Raw genomic sequence first — 17,893 nt, forward strand, 5'->3', positions numbered from 1 at the left:
AATGGGTGAAACTAATACCAGTGAAACAAAGATGCACAGAGCAGACCCACATGTAGATTCCAAAGCATGAAAAAAAAGAAAAAAGAAAAAAAAAAAAAAAGTTAAAAAAATCTGCCCCTAAAGGACAGAAAATGACAACTTTCCTTGAAAGAAAATAAGCAAATAAAAAGACCTCATAGAAAGCTGCTTGCAACGACCCTTCATTACCTCCTACCATGGGGGCTATAAAACCTCTAATAATCACACATAAGATCTGAACGCAGAATACTGAATACATGAATTCGAATGCATAAAGTACAACTTATTCAATTCTTTTTCTACTTTGTCTGAGAGTAGTTCTAAGAGCTCAAAAAGCATTTGTTGGATGAATACATGACAAATGAATAAGTCACAGCCTGAATGGATAACAGATAAGTCAAAAATTGGATATCATCAAATCCTGTTTCAGAAGATGATTTATAAGAATGTTATGAATTATTATGAAAAATTATCTAGAGATCTATTTGAAAAATTTAATTCATTACACTAAGCTTTTAAATCTTTGTTCAAAAATAAAAGTTCAGTAATTTCATATTGCCTAGTAACTTATAAATTTTGTAGTAACCTATAAAAAGTAAACCAGGTCTGTTTTACACACTTCTAAAATGTATTTTCTCTAATGGTGATTTCATTACTTTCTTTTTTCCTATTAAGCAAAGACTGAGCATCTATGTCCAAAAAAATAAATAAATAAAACTAGCAGACGCTAAGACAACAAAAAGAAAAGGTTATGGTTTCTAAGCAAAAAAATCTTCACAGTATTATTAGGGAGATGGCACAGAGACAAACAGAACACAGTAAAATAAAAAAGAACTATAAAAAGGGGTAATTGTAATAAAAATAATAATACACTTATTTGTAAAAATATTTAAAATTAATCTAAAGATTCAGTTAAAGGTTTCTGGGAAGATCAAGTTTTGTATCAATTATTTATTAAAAAAAAAAAAAAGAATCAGGGAGTTCCCTAGTAGCTCAGTATCATCACTACTCTACTGTGCCTCTGGTTACAACTGTGGTGAGGGTTTGATCCCTGGCCCAGGGAGCTTCCACATGCTGCAGGGATAGCCAAAAAAAAAAAAAAAAAAAAAAAAATCACTGAAGAATAAATCATACACAAATAATAAAACTTGAAATTAACAGATTAAGTGAGCAAACTGGGGCTAAGGAAGGAAGAAGAAGGAGGTATCCTATGGACTGGCTGGGGCCACTTCCAACCAAAAAGCAACAAGTTACCTACTGGGCCAAATAAGGAAGCACAGGTACAGAGCCTTGGTTACTACTGTGTGGCAACCTTTGTATATCATGTAATCTCCTGGATTCCAATCTCTTACTGCTAAAATAAAGGGGCAGAACTAGCTGGTGTCCTAAATTCCTTGTCCCTCTAGATCTGAAATTCTGAAAGGTATTTTCTAATAGCCAGGATTTTATGATTCTAAAAATAGGCAAACTTTTATACTGTTTTTATTATATAGACTGCTTTTTAGTTTGGGCATGAATATAAATAATAAGATCATTTCAGCATTCCAAATCATACAAACAAATTTTGAAGAATGCTAATGTAGATAGTTCCCTAAATTCAGTAGTAACTACCAAAAATTGTGATGGAGATAAAGAGGTACCCAATACGCATGTTATATAGAAAATACCACAGTGGTTATAGAGTTGTCAAAACCATCTGAAGAATAAGGAAAATAGTCTAGCTCTCAAGGGAAGATGATGTGAACCTGTGTATTCTTGGTTCACTCAATTCTAAAGTTCCTGGCCTACTTCACTCATTACTATCCTTTTGGTCATGAGATAGATGGTAAATCTATGTTATACAGTATGGTATTATCGTGCAAGTTGCTGTTGCTTTTTAGACTTATCGGATGCACTCTAACAACTTTAGTAACTTACCGCTCGAGCTGAGTCACCAAAGTCTATCTTCAACCTCCCCATGGCCCTAATGATAGCGATGATTGACTGGATGGTATTACTGTAGACCACTGCTTTGTACTGCTTACATTCCTCTTCTGAATAACCAGCTTCATGGATAATTCTAATGAGACAAAATGAAAAAGGCAACATTTACTTCCTTTGATGGAAGGGTACACATAAACATAAAAACCAAATTCAGGGTTTTAAATCTACTTACTTCATTTGTTTCACAATTGTACTTTTCCCAGATTCACCAGCACCTAAAAAAGGGGGAAATAAAATAAGGGATTTATTTAATGTATCCCTTATGCATATCCAACTTCTAACACACACACACACACACACACACATGCACACTCTGTCTCTTACATATGAATTTTTATATCAAAATGATCTTTATTGATTTCCAGACATATAGAAAAGTTCTTAAAAACAAGTTCCATCTGTTTATTGCATCACTGATACTTACATTCTACTGAAAAATACAGCTTTCATTGTTGTTTGTATGTATTCTTGAAAGCATTAAAAAAAAATCGTCCTTGGGAGTTCCCATCATGGCTCAGTGTTAATGAACCTGACTAGGATCCATGAGGATTCGGGTTAGATCCCTGGCCTTGCTCAGTGGGTTAAAGCTCCAGCATTGCTGTGAGCTGTGAGGTGGAGGTCACAGATTCAGATCCCAAGTTGCTGTTGCTGTGGGTTAGAGTTAGGGTTAGACCAGCACCTACAGCTCTAATCCGACTCCTAGCCTGGGAACCTCCATGTGCCGCAGGTGCAGCCATAAAAACAAGACAAGAGGGCTGGAGCCTGCATGAGATCAGAGTGGAGAGGGAGAACCTGCCGCTGAGAGTGGAAAGCTGATGCTCAAAGAGCAGGGGACTCTTGGAGGGAAGACCTCAGAAAGTGAAGAGGGGAGGGCTGTTTTTTTCATAAAAATAAATAAATAAAACAAAAATCATCCTTGTATAACTTACACTGAAGCAGTATAAATTAATTTTATTCAAGGTTCTGCTCCTTATTGGAAGATGTTTAAGTCATTGGCCAATTATCATACTTTTAACCTTTGCCTCTTGTGAAGTAGATGGTCAGTGGTGCCAAAAAAACAAGAAAATTATTTTAAAATGCTTTGTTAAAATGGCTCTGTCTCTTAAATTATATAGTCAACCATCACTGTTAAAAACAACCACCCCAAAGCCAACATGATTTGCTAGCATGGGGATGTGATGGTACCCAGAACAGAAATGCCTCCCCCTATGTTCTTCTGTATCCCCATCATCTGAGTCAGAAACCCATTCTCAAAACCCTCCTTCACTCTCTACACATCAAGGTTTCCTCGCAATTGGAGACTCTAGAATTACACCATCGTAAGAAGAAAATATAACTAATCATATAGCCCTTTATAAAATATAAAGAAAACAAGGAAGGTCTGACAAGTCTCTCATTTGGCTCTCGCTGTCTCTGGCAGGGGCTACAGTTCAGGGAGCTATTACTACGGTTTCAGAGACAGGGCTCAAGATTTTCATTATCTGGACCACATATTCCCATTTTCCCAGGACCATTTTTATGCTACTTTATGTTCCAGCGTTACTGAACTTACAGTTCCAAGAACACCTACTGCTGATGACGCCACAAATCTTCAAACATACTATTTCTTCTGCCAAAGTGTAATGTGCTCTGCTTCCTGCATGCCCCACTGGTGATTCTGTGCCAACCATCAAACCGACCTCCTTCATCAGCCTTTCCTGACCCACTGCCCCTCTGATCCCTGCTGCCTCTCCCTCTGCATATGTTTCTATTTGCACGCTCAGCAGCTCACTCAGGCTAGACACACAGTCCACCAGAAATGTACCTGAATTTATTTAAGCTATCTGTGCCGGAGTTACAGTTAGATGGAAACCTTCTGGGCCTCATTCCCTTTTCCCCTCCCCCTCCAGCCACATACACATCCAAATCATCAGAAGCATCTGAGAATAAGTCATAGTTAAACGGCCTATTTAAAAATCTGGGGGAAAAACTGCTTCAATTTTACTTGTGATTTGATATTCAAGAAATTTTCCCAAGATAGCTGCATATTAAGTAGAAAATCAGGAGCTGAATAAACAATGAGGACATTCTTCATTTACAGACAGCCTTTGAATCTTTCAGGGCATCTGCCAATACAAACAACTCCAAGATAAACAACCCATTATTTATTAATCAACGACAGTGTACTTGGCTCTATGAAAAGCACAATCGTAGGCATTATGGCTCACACATTTCTCTAACTCAAGGAGGTGTGCCCAAGTAACACACCCTGGGCAGTTTCCAGGCAGGCTATCTTCAAGGGGGCCTTCCGCATTTCTAGAGCACTGCAAGTTGACTCAGCAACTGTGATGACAGGACTTTCTAGATACCAACACCCACACACACAGGGGCAGCGACTCCACAAGCATAGTGCGCCTCGATCAACAGCCACCCATGGTTCACTCTGTTAGTCAAATAACCCGAAGGCTCAAAGAAGGCTCACACTGACACCAGCTCATCAGGTTTCATAGCTGTACAAGGGGAAAATCAGCAACGGTAAAGAATAAGATGGTTAAAGCTGAACTATGTGTACACAGATAAGAATTTGTAAATCTTAATGATGAAAAAGTAAATTTTCCTAATGTCCTTAATTATCCTTACATTCTAATTCCCTTCATATCTCATATAGTAATTGCTAACATGCGACACTAAGCTTACTCTGCAAGGAGCATCTAGACAATAGCTCGAGGTTCAAAACAATCTTGAAATATGTTTAACATTAAAGAGTGGGGATGGCAGCGTTATTGGTTGGATTTCTTGGCTAGTTACAAGGTAGTCTTTGTGGGATAGATATCCTAGAGGCAGAAATACTGAGAAAAAAAATCTTTTAAAGCTTAGCAATTCATGTAATTAGTTTCCAAATCTCAATTCCACAAAGACAGACTCCTAACAGGAAAATTAGAAATGCTGCATGGTTACAGTTCCAACATCTAAGCACTAGTATTCTTTCTACATAGCGAACAAGAAAGAGAAGTGCTACAAATCTCAGTCAGCACAGTCTTGTTTGAGAGACTGGCAGGAAGCAATACTGTAAAAACAAACAAACAAACACTCTCAGAGGTAGTCAAGGCAGGAGAAAAGGGTAAATTTTCCCAGCAGTACTCAGCTAGGCAGCTATTGCCTTTCAGTTCAATCCCAAAATGAGATAAAAAAAAAAAAAAAGAGTTGGGAGCACCCTTCTTTCAGGAAGAAACAGGGAATATGTAATAACCCCAGGGTGTGTGAACACAGCAGTCACGAAGATGAGCTGGTCAAGGAGACCAGGTAGCCTGTAAGATAACAGTCCACAAGCTGGTTGCTGTGAAATAAGCAAAACCTGGGGGTATGGGAAGAGAGAACCCAACTCCTTAACAGCAAGAATGGGTGCCATGTTGCCACAGAGGGCCAGGATCCAAAGAGATACTGCCAGGATCTCCCAGGCCAGGAGGAAGTGGTGGGTGGAAAACTGCATCTCGGAGAGCAAACACGAAGCCCAGCCAGTGTGTGAAGTGGAGTTGAGCATCTGGTGGTAACACCACACAGATGGAGGAAGGCAAAGGAGCATCACCACAGTAACCCTGATGGGGACTCACCTGCAGCTCAGGTCATAGGCATCAGGCTGCTCATAAACAGGACCCAAGAAAGGAAAACAAATAAAGTTCTGACAAGGAGAGGGAGGAGGGAGGGGAAAAACTAAAAACAAATCAACATCTAAGTAACCCCTGGCAAGATCCTAAGACCTTGAATAGAATTACATAATTTATCACAATAAAAATGATAAGCAAATAGTGCCTACTCCTGACTTTTGTTGAGGGGTGGTCTAGGAAATCTGGAATTTTAACTGTGGTGAGGTTTAAAACAAAAAAAGGAAATGCCTCTGATCTCAAAAAAAAAAAAAAAGAAAAACAACCATTTATGGTTTTCAAGAATATGCTTCATCCAACTCTCTGCTTAGGTTCATGTATATATCATTTATTTACTGGTTTTAGGGTTATAAGCTGCCCAACATCAGAGGCTGTATAGTTATTAAAATGGTGATTTAGTCAGTTATCTTATGCTGAATTTCTGACACCATTACTCTACTTTTAAAAAATCCCAAAGTTTATGTAGGATTAATTTTAAACCGAATAAGACTAAATTACAATTTAGTTTAAACTGGAATAAAACCAAATGTACAAGTGAATTTAAGTCCCTTCTGTTTATCATAATGCCACTGTAAGATTAAAAAGATCAAAGTCCTTTCTTTTAAAATAGAAGCAAAGAGAGGATGCAAGGGCAAAGATAAATTGAAAACAAGAGGCTTAATTATCCCTGTTGAAAGTAAAGGAAAATGTCCCTCCCTTTGTTTTTCTTAGGGCATTGACTTTAGAAAAATTTTAAGTGTAAGTACATTCTCCTCTCTTGGAAACATATACACAATTGGCCCTCGAACAACCTGGTTTGAATTGCATGGATCTACTATTATATGTGGATTTTTTTTTCAATAAATTCATTACAATACTACACTGTCCCCAATTGGCTGAATCTGTGGCAGGTCCTAGAACCAATCCCCTGTGGATACCAAGGGACAACTGTTTATCCTTTTGAAAACTCAACAGGCCTTTTTGATCAGTTTTATGTACCAAGAATGTCTTTCTCAAGGACCTGGGGACCACCTCTTTGTAAGGTAAACATCACCTTACAGGGAGATAGCACTCCTTTCTCCCAGCTTCTGCAGGTGGGTAGGGGGTCTAAGTTGAGTGGGTGCTTTGCTCCAAGATGCAAAACTACCTCTTGTCATAAAGATAAGAGAAGTCTGTTTCTCTTCTGGATAAGGCCAATTAGGTAAAAAATATGGGCACCTCTGTTACCAGGTAAAGTTAGGATGAACTATGTATGATATAAGGTGTTGTAAAGCTTCTCACTTAGGGACCAGTTGTTTGTCTTGAAATATGTATGTATTAGTTTGTACTGGCTTGGCTATGTAAGTGGGTGAGATACATTTCTGTCTCGGCAATCTTTTAATGGACTGCCTATCATGCAATCCATTCAATAAAAATTTTCTTTATCTAGTACGTTTGTGAAGATGATTTTTAGGTTGGGAGAAGACTTTGTTTTTAATTCTAATTTTCCAACATAGGTAATAATCTAGAAATCATTACTTAGCTGTAAGAAGCTTTGAACTTAACCAAAAAAGGAGAATTGTGGGCAGCACAGGAAGCTTTTTCCTGGCATCCCAGTCCAAGAGACCAGTAAGAATATGTAAGTAGCTAACTGAACCAAAAGATCAATGTTTCTACAAGTCTACAGACTCACGAGGTGAAGGTGAGGAAGGCAAGAGGACTGGAGGCTCCAAGTATATTCTTGGGGCTGGGGGGGGGTGTCTTTAAGTTTTCTGCAAGAATTTTTAATTCAGTGTTTTTATTTGCATATTAAGAATAATTTAAGAAATTCTGAGTCACCTGATGAATGCCTCTTTCTGACTGAACTGAGCAATACAATTTCAAGGTCTATATTTGCGTTTGTGTTTATAATTGCCTAAGATACTTGAGCTAGTGCCCAATGCCGAGCCTTGCTTGGGAACCTATCCATCCATCACTCTATCTGGTCTGGCTGTCAATCACTCAATCCCTCACCCAAAGAAAGAGCCATGTGTTTCCAACAGGCGAGTTGTGTTTGGAAGCAAAATTCCCTGTGCTTACAGATCTTACACAGACCATCAATAAAATATTTTACAAATTATTATGTGCAAATATATTTATATACAATATACATATGTTGAAAACTTAGAAAATAATCCCTTTGTATGCAGTAATTTTTTTCTCCTCCAAGAAAGCAATGAGATCTAAGTGTCAGAGATTTTCCCTGGTCTTTTATGTAAACGTCACCAAAGGAAAAAAAAAATCATAGCACCGAAAGGCTAATGTGAAATCTGGCCCAGATAAGCTGTCTTCCACCATCACATCACAGAAAATATCATTAAAGGATGAGGCCACAACAGAAAGAAGCAGCACTGAGAGAAAGCCAAGATGAGAACTCTGATAGCACCCCTTGAACCTTTAGATGTAGTCATACTTCGGGAGACTTGTGCAACTCACCATCCAAAGTGGGACACTGTTGAAAGTTAAAGGTGGCACAAGCATAAATCAGAATTGACCTGGGAAAAGGAGAAAACATATCACACTAGTCAGAACTGGAGACAGTTTAACTTGACTTCCAAGCTATGAAAGTCAGTTATGAGTCTGCTTCCTGTCATGCGGACCAGAAAAGAGTTTTGGGCTAACCCTGTGCCAAACAGCATTACTTTATCTTTAGCTAATAAGGAAAAAACGAGGGAGGTTAATGAGGCCTTCGCAGCAAGTAAAGGTCAAATGATAAATACTGCATGCTTTACACAAGAAAGTTAGAGAAGTTTAGAAAGAGAAAAGACATGGAAAAATTAGTCATTATGTAGCCCACAGTAGAAGAAGTAGGGCTTAATCCAAAAAAGTAATACTGTAAGTACAATTATTGTGACTAACACATCATTATTTGTCTGACTAATATTTACTTTTTAAATGTTCTATACATTATTTTATAACATTGTTTTGTTTCGTTTTATAGTTCATAGAAGAACTATAAAGCACAAGGAACTTTGCTTCCAATGACAGTTACACACATTTACAAAAATAATTTAGAACCACACAGTGGGGAAAGGTTTTCCTTTATCAGGGAGCCATATATTGCAGTGTCTAAAACTCAAGTCTAACTGTTCTCATGTTTTTGCTCACCTGTCTACTATTAAGGACCAGTAAATAATTAACATATACAAATGCTCATCTTTTCCTATGTTGCCCTGCAATCCTCTGTGGGGGTCTCTCACGTTTCTGAACATACGTGAGCAGAGGCACTGACTGCCTTTGTCCTCAGCCTTCTTTTCAGGGATATTTATATAAAGAAAAGTTTTGGAAGACAGACATAAGGCCTCTCTCTGGAACAAACAGCAGGTCTGTCTGCTGTCCAGCATAATAAAGATAACATATCCTCCAGAGCAAAGTTCAGATAGGCATACTTAACATTTTGAAAAAAAAAATATTGGGGATCCCTAAATTCAGGGCTCCTCTACTGCAACATAGCCCATCACTTGTGCAGCTGTGGCTCTCTTCATCTTGCCCATAGGCAGCTGAGGCTTGGTAAATTGCCATAAAGGCTGAGACTCTGACAACTGGAATTGCTGTAATAAGGCCATTTTTGTCTCTGAATCAGGATTCTTATGTCTTCTGCCAGCAACGATGAAACTGGGGTAGCATAAACTATTAACTTGAAAGTAGGGTAAAGCTAAAGCTTCCAGTTCCTGAATAGTTCCTGGCATGTTTTTCTGCTTACTTTTTAATTAAGTCCCAAAATTTCTGGCAACTACAGACAATTCCAGCCATTACCTCCACACCTGTACTACTCATTTCTTTTTTTTTTTTTCCCCTCATATGGCAGCTCAAATAGATTTGTACAATATGTCCAAAGAAACTGCTAGAATAGTGGTTCTCAAAGTATGATCTAAGAACCAGCAGTATAAGCAACGCTTAGGAAATGTGCATTCTCAGGTCCTACCCAGAACTTATTGACTCAAACTCTGTGAGTGGGGTTGTGATCTGTGTTTTAACAACCTCTCCAAGTGACTGTGATGCAAGCCTGAGACTGAGAAACAGTCAGGTAGAGAAAGGTCATCTTCTTTTTTTTTCCTTGAATAGAGATCAGAAAAATTATAATCATTAAGCTGCTGATGAGCTATAAAAAACATTATTTTTATGAAATATTTATATGTCCATCTCCCCTTTCCCAAGAGTGAATCAAGTAATCTTGTTTTACATTTCTGCAAATAGCTTATTAAAAGAAAGCTGGATTCAGGAGTTCCCTTCGTGGCTCAGTGGTTAACGAACTCAAGCAGTATCTATGACAATGCAGGTTCAATCCCTGCCCTTGCTCAGTGGGTTAAGGATCTGGCATTGCCATGAGCTGTGGTGCAGGTCACAGATGTGGCTCAGACCCCACTTGCTGTGCTATGGTGTAGGCCAGCAGCTACAGCTCCTATTTGACCTCTAGCCTGGGAACCTCCACATGCCATGGACACAGCCCTAAAAAAAGACAAAAGACAAAAAAAAAAAGTTGGATTCTCATATCTACACCTGAATTTAATATGGTACAATATATTACTGTGGTTGAATGAAGAAAATCCATTTTCAGAGAATAATAGTTAGAAAATGAAAGAGCATTTTAATAGCATTTGCAGATAATTATGGATAGTCTTGATTCTATACCAAAATTTGAAATGAGCATCTTAAACTTGGTTATAATGCTTTTTTTTGAACTTTTCATACTCTGGCAGTTTAAAATCCACTGGTCTATTATGTACTTGGAATGGATCTTCTACCCATGTCTGATTCAGAAATTAGTTCATGGAGGTATGGAGAAGTGAATGCAACATTTTCAATATAAACAATTACTTATGTTTGTCTTTTTAATATTATCTGTAACTGTTTCAGAAACAGCTTTAGGTCTTGAGATGACACCAAGTTCCCAGTGATATGGACAAGGTTTTTAAATTTCAATTTCAATTTTTTTTTTTTTTTTTTTTGTGCTTGCAAGCTCAAGTTTTCTTACTGGCAACAAATACTATTAGCTGTTTTCCTTGAAGTGACAACCCACTAAAGCTGCCAAATCCCCAAGTCGGATTAACCATAATTTGTCTATCAGTCATTCTTTCAAATGAAAATGGAATGGTATTCCAGGAAGAGAGCAACTAATTCAATTCAGAGCTCAAACAATCACACAACTGCTCTTCCTCAAACAAAGAACAGGCTTTGGCATATGCAGAAATAGTTTGAATGGCCTTCCCATTTGGTCACACAGAATGTTAAAGAAGTATGAACTTAATGGTCAAGATTTAATGAAAATAATGTTTATAACCTCAATATATTTTTAGCACAAGTTCATAGTAGTGGCGAATATAATGACTGATTCAGCAGTTTGACCCACTATTATTTTGCTACCATTAGAGTAAATAACACAACAGGAAAGGCAAACAGCACCTTAAGATTATTATGAAAATGGTCTTAGGGGCCCCCAGCATCCATGAATCCCCTCCTAGCACTGCTGATTTAATGTTTTTCGCACCCACTGGATTATAAACTTGGAAAGAGGAGAGCCCTTAGTTTTTACGGCCATAATATCCTCAAAACTTATGCCCTGCTTATTAGCACAAACCAGAAGCACAATACACATTCACTCACTGTCTGGAGAACAGGAAGAGGGGTGGCGAAGGGAGGGGAAAATATACCGTGAAGAAAGTGTAGGAAAATGTAACTGAATATTATATGAACCATGGAAAGAGAAAATTCTGTTAGAAGACCAGAAGAAATAAAGGGGGTGAAAATTTGTGTTTGGCCCATTAAACAGGAGCTCTCTTTCTTCTATTGGAATATGAGTAGTGGATGGGAACATGGCAGCCAGAGTCTGCATTTCTCATCCTTCCTTGTTGCTAGGTGAATTCACATCACCACATTTCTCATCAAATCATGATATGTGCGAAAGGAAAAAGCAGCCTTGGACTCGCTCCCACTCTATGTATAAGCCAGAACATGGGTGTCCCTGTAGTCTTATTCCAGCTATATTAAGACAATGTCCAGGGGTGGTGGGGCAATGAGGAGGCAGGAGCAGAGTCCCTGAATGCCCGGGTGAGACAGAGCACTATTTAACCTTAGCTCCGCTACATGACAGAAAAAAACACCCATTTTTAGGCCATGGTCACACCAGGTTTCTCTTATACAGAGCTTGGCCTTTATGCTGACAAAATTTTTAAAAGCTGTCTAGGTTCAAATATACAAGCAAATATATAAACATATAGATATATAAATAAGACAAACTAAAAAGTCCCCAAAACTACAAACGTTTAAAAAATGACCATAAATAAAGTGGAAAGGCAAATTACAGAACAGGGAAAACTATGAGTAAATTAACATGAATTAATAAGAAAAATATCGGCGTTCTAAATAGCAAAAGACACAAACACAATTTACAGAGGAAAACAAGCATATATAGTAGTTTTAAACTATATATATATAGTTTATATATATATATATATATATATATATATATACCCACACACACATATTCATACAAAAAAACCTTGAGAGAAATATACCAGAGTGTTTACATCTGAGTAATGCAATTTTATGCCTCAAACACTTGTATAGTTCCAAATTTTTATACTATATGTAAGACTAAGTAAAAATTATGGAATTTATTTAGAAAAATTTGGTCATATCTCTCCCCTGATTAAAGTTGCATAAGATCATCATCTTTAATCTCGTTTGTTTCAACCCACGATCAGATCTCATCACTCATGCACATAAATCTCACATTCTAATCACAGTAAATCACTTTTACTTCCAAAAGTTTCATGATCATCCCTGCCTCCATTCCTCCCCCATACTTCCTCCCAAGTGGAGCCGCTTGTCAACATAGGCACTAAAAAGGACCACACCATGCTTGGGTAGGGAGCACCTGGGGTTGAACTTTCCCAACTAAGGCTCGTCTACTTCTCAGGGAATGTGAACTAAGCACAGACACCAGGCCACCAGGCCGACCACAGGGCCCAATCTGGTAGATGGAAAGCCATCAAGACTGCAGCCCTACAGAGCCTTCAGTGAGACATTCCGAGGCCTGCTCTTTGAGACAGCTGTGCTGGTAAGGCTCTAAGATGGCCAGGAGATACAGCGCCAGAGACTTCAACTGTGATGCCAGGAGTACTGAGGTGACAGCCAGGGCCTCCATGACCAGAGGGGGCAGAGCACATCACACCTAAGGGAACACACCCTGTCCCTGCTGCAATGAGTTCAAGAAAGTCACTCTTCCCTCCCTTCCCATTCATGGTCCCCACATCAATTAGGGAGAAGGAGGCATGGCAAGGGATATAAAACATTTTTATCTGAATACTACATAAATAAATGGAGTGTTTAAATGATCAGCTTGGACTAAGGCTTAAGCCACACTAAGGAATATTTTGTAATTTTTCCTACTAACCAGCAGGAGGTAAAGTGATTTTAGGGCAAATTAAAATTAAGATGGTATTAATTAACTCTTATAACCCTCACTATTAATACATAAGCAATATTTAAGCATATTTTTAAAATATGTGGATACTATACGTTCCCCTATTAAACATCCCAAATTATACAAACTATCTTCATATCTTGCTCAGAGGAATTATGAAACCAGACTTGGATGACCACGTTTCACACCCGGTGGGGGCTGACAACATTCTTTCACCACTATGAACACTTTCCTTCGCACATAATCTGATGCAGATACACCATTATTCCCTTATCAATTTTTACCAAATGAGATGAAATCAGTTCCATGTGGTGCCATGCTTTTGGCATGTATACATGTACCTTCAAGTTTTAATGGGATTCTGGTTCAGGAAACCAAAGTGGTTAAAACAAGAGAGAAAGAATACCATCGCTCTTTCACACAGTAGTACAAGTGTAAGGAGTCCAGGACTCATGGTCAGCTTGATATTGTGAGAGATTCAACTGCCTTTTGTCTTACTGCTCTACCATGTTCATGACACGGCTTCCAACTCAGGTGTAGGTGCTGGAGATCCCACTCATACATGAAGTTGCTGTCAGTGGGAGGGACAACAAGCAGAGGAAATACACGGAATAAGCGTTCCCTTTAAGGGTACAACCCAGAAGCTGTATCCTCATTTCCCCTCACATCCCCAGGACTAGAACCCAGCTTCCTGGCCTCACTTGGCTACTAGTAAGGCTGGTGTTAGCCAGTTACAAGCTGTTGGCTGTGTGTCCAGAAAACAGATATAAAGGGATAGTGGATACTGGGAAATAACCAGAAAATCCCTGCTCATTTCATAAGTCTATTCTTTTCTTTCCTGTGCTGTTTGTTCTACGGATAAGGTTAAAAAAAAAAAAAAAAAAATTAATTAAATATTATGCCAGACAGTACACACAAAAGTTTGTGTTTTGTTATTTGTTTTGGTTTCCTCCTGAAAATTAAGTTGGATGCCTTGGAAAAAGTCAATAAAGCCAGCTGCTAAAAAAGGCTACTGAATTAGATAAGTGTGAGAAACTGTTCAACGGAGAGGAGAAAAAAATTAAATCTAAAAGGATTCTTCATTCAGACTCCTTTGCAAGTATCTTTAAATTCTCATTAAAAAAAAAATACAAACTAGAAATAAGGGGTCCATTTTGGATACGCAAAAAAAGAAAACTAAACTATAATGAGTGAATCATACTCCCCCAAAAAGGCCATGATCCGACATCAAAAGACTGCAAAATAAAACTGTATCTGTATGTTTTAACTAAAATAAAATATTCAAGTTAGATTTGCAAAAAAAAAATTTTTTTTTAGGATTTCCCCTTAAGACAGGTAGCTTTTGACAGATAAATTCTGATCCCAGTAGTACAAAGGAATTTTACGAAGGACATTTCCCCTTGCATATTAACATATTTAGATCTTACTTTATCTTCCAATTTTTATACTCCTCCCAAAACTATTTTTCTAAAATATTTAAATTTATATCAACTCTTTAACTCAAACTTCTGAGCATGGCTTTCCAAGGACTCTAGGATTTGACTTCACATGACTTTGGCCTCAGCTCTTTTACATACCCATCACTGTCTAGTCATATAAGTCTTCAAAATAACCTATCTAATCTATAAAGTCAGAATTGTAGCAAATTTGTGTTAAGGATTATGTCAATGAAGTCAAAGTCGAATAAGTCATGAGGTCCATACTGTAGAAAAGTATATCCAGAATAAAAGGACACAGTCAAGAAAATGAACAATTTTAACTTATTTTCTTTCATTAGGTATGAAGTACCCACTATATGGCAGGGCATTGAGGGCAGAGTGAGTAGGCATAAGAGCTGTGGTCCCTCGTCTCATGAGGAGGAGTAACAGGTGGCAGGAAACACTTCACGTCCTATGGTAAGAAGAGACTACACAGGGGAGGTGATTAATAGCAGATCCTGTACTTAAAATATCAACACCTACTACTAACATATCAACAAATTTTTGTAAAAATTTGTTTCAGTAAAAGGTTAAAGAAAAATTAATACAAAAAAATGTACAGAAGTACATATAATTCCAAAGTTCAAGAACTACAGAACTATTAGACTTTTCACTGGTTCACTAACATCTCAAACACCCTCTTTTGCCACTCTCCTAGAAAGGATACTGATAAACAAGACCATGTTCGGAGATGTGGTGCAGAGGACTAGAAACTACTTCATTTGAGGAAATGCTGAGGAAGGGAGGAATGCTTAAGGAAGAAAAAGACTACAAGAAAACAGGGTGCCTGATAAATACCCAAAGAGCCCTCACATAGGAAGAGGACTTCTACTGTGATGCTCAAGAAGGCCAAACAAAGATCAATAACGTAATTTTCACAGAAGCAAATCTGTCTCAGTAAAAGGAATAGCCTATTAATAACCTGATGCCAGAATCTATAGTCAATGGAAATTATTACTTCCCCCCTCTAGTCTTTATTGCAGAAGGCACACACATTGCTTTGTTAGATGTCATTTTCCATAATTAAGATTTAAGTTAAAAAGAAATGGGGCAACTCTCCATTTCCCACAGTTAACAACACTTCATTGCACATTTAATGTTTTTGTTAAAAGGGTAATCTCATTTCAGGTATTCTTACTACAATAAAAGGGGTGGAGTGGAAGGAATGGGGCAATAGAGAACTCTGGATTACACTACTGGGAATCATTAAAATGATTTGTACTATCCTGATTTATGCAGTCAGGTTAAAATGTAGGTTTCATACAAACTACAACAAAAGACTACAATAATAAAAGACATATATTCTTCTGGCCAGAGTCAGTTTCTATATGAGGTCAAAGTTCCATGGAGAGCAATAAAAGAGAAGCCTTCACTGCTTCTTTCTTTCTCTCTCTCTCTCTTTTTTTTTTTTTTTTTTTTTTTTTTTTTTGTCCATTTCTTCAGTATGCAGAAGTTCCTGGGCCTGGGATCAAACTCCACATCCTGGACCAATGCTGAATCCTTAACCGCTAGGCCACCAGGGAACTCTGTCACTGCTTTTTCTCATTGCTCTCTCCACCAAATACGAGAGAACCTAAAAATGAGAAATGATGGGGCAGCTTTAACTAAATCCCTGTACTCCATGCAAACTGTCACAAAGAGTCCCAAAATTTACAAGGAAACAGGGAATCATTTTTGATTAAAAAGTGAGGATAAATAATGTATCAAGTAATGTATCAATTCCTAATGATTGGCTAGAACATGATATAATAGGTTGGCAAGTATTAGCATACTAATTAGAAAAGGTTTATGTGAGCAAAGAGGCTTCACATTATGAGTTATTTAAAAATTTAGTTTGGCGATCTGAAAGAGAAGGAATTACTTGGTCTCAATTTGAGAACACTTAAGTTTCTAGTTGAACCAGTTGCTTGAGGGATATGGAACCAGAAACAGTAAACTCTCAAATGCCAATTGGGTTTTCTTTTTTCAAACTGTCTTTATTAAAGCCATATTACACTTACTATACGATATGCTGATGTGAGAGTTCCCACTGTGGCTCAGCAAGTTATGAACCCAACTAGTATCCATGAGGATGCAGATTCGATCCCTGGCCTCACTCAGGGGGTTAAGGATCTGGTGTTGCCGTGAGCTGTGCTGTAGGATCCAGTATTGCTGTGGCATAGGCCAGCAGCTGAAGCTCAGATTGGACCCCTAGCATGGGAACTTCCACATACCACAGATGTGACCCTGAAAAAAAAAAAAAAAAAGATATGCTGATGTGATGATGTTAAATGTGAAAAATGCATATCTAATAACTAATGAAATACATGTCTCCTCAATTCATCCTCACTAACAGATGTAAATCCCAGGTTAGAACTTCCATTAGAGATTTAGTATACTTAAGTTTTAAGAGTTAACAAATAGGATACTACTTAACATATAGCAGGATGGCTAGAATCAAAAAGTCAGATAATAACAGGTGCTGATGAGATGTAAAGAAATTGCAATGCTCATACTCTGGTGGGGGGAATATAAAATGGTACAGCCACTTCTGAAAATGCTGTAACAGTTCAAAAAGTTAAATGGAGTTACTATTTGATCTAATATTTCCACTCCTGAGTATATCCCCAAGAGAAATTAACATAAGCCCATGCAAAAATTAAACCCATGAAAATGAATGTTCACAGCAACATTATTCATAACAGCCAGAAGACAGGAAACAACCCAAATTACCTATCAACTGATGAACAGATAAATAAATGGTGGCATACCCATACAACGGAATATTATTTGGCCATAAAAAGGACTGAAGGAATGACAGGTGCTACAAACATGCTAAATGAAAGAGATCCTACAAACAGACCACGTATTGTATGCTTTCATTTTTATGAAATGCCCATAAATGTCAAATGTATACAGACAGATTAATGGTTGTGTAAGGATGGGCGTTGGGGCAGGGTTTAGAGGAAACGGGGAGGTAACTACTCAAGAATACAAGTTTCTTTTGGAGGTAATGAAAACACTGTAAAATTGACTACAGGAGTGGCTGCACTACAATGTGAATATATTAAAAAACAATGAATTATACACTTTAAAACGGCAAATGGTATTAGCTGGTGAATTATATCTCAATAAATATACTTAAAAAGCTAATAAAAATTGATAGTCAATAATTATAATTTAAAAGACAATTTTAAGGCTATTTTAAAAACCAGATCACAGACATTCCATTTACCTCCTTCCTATGAAATTGTCTTGAAACCTTGACTAACACTTAGTTCCTTGCTCATATAAGACAAAATCTTTTCTAAATGGAAACTTCATTCTACTTTCCCTTTTACTGTGTAGCATTTCTGACTACACAGTTTGCT

At 37.6% G+C, this 17,893-nt stretch overlaps 1 protein-coding gene across 1 annotated transcript in view; it reads right to left on the reverse strand.

Annotated features, from left to right (window-relative positions):
* The window catches only part of GNAI1 (G protein subunit alpha i1), an 84,397-nt gene that overhangs the window by 30,802 nt on the left and 35,702 nt on the right, over positions 1 to 17,893 (reverse strand). Inside the window, exons 2-3 of the mRNA XM_021063494.1 lie at positions 2,174 to 2,216; positions 1,936 to 2,077 (exon numbers count right to left, since the gene is read on the reverse strand). Of these exons, the coding sequence (XP_020919153.1) occupies positions 1,936 to 2,077; positions 2,174 to 2,216 (185 nt within the window). The remainder of the gene's footprint in view (positions 1 to 1,935; positions 2,078 to 2,173; positions 2,217 to 17,893) is intronic.

The sequence above is a fragment of the Sus scrofa genome, chromosome 9 (genome assembly GCF_000003025.6).
Source record: "Sus scrofa isolate TJ Tabasco breed Duroc chromosome 9, Sscrofa11.1, whole genome shotgun sequence".
Classification (NCBI taxonomy): Eukaryota; Metazoa; Chordata; class Mammalia; order Artiodactyla; family Suidae; genus Sus; species Sus scrofa.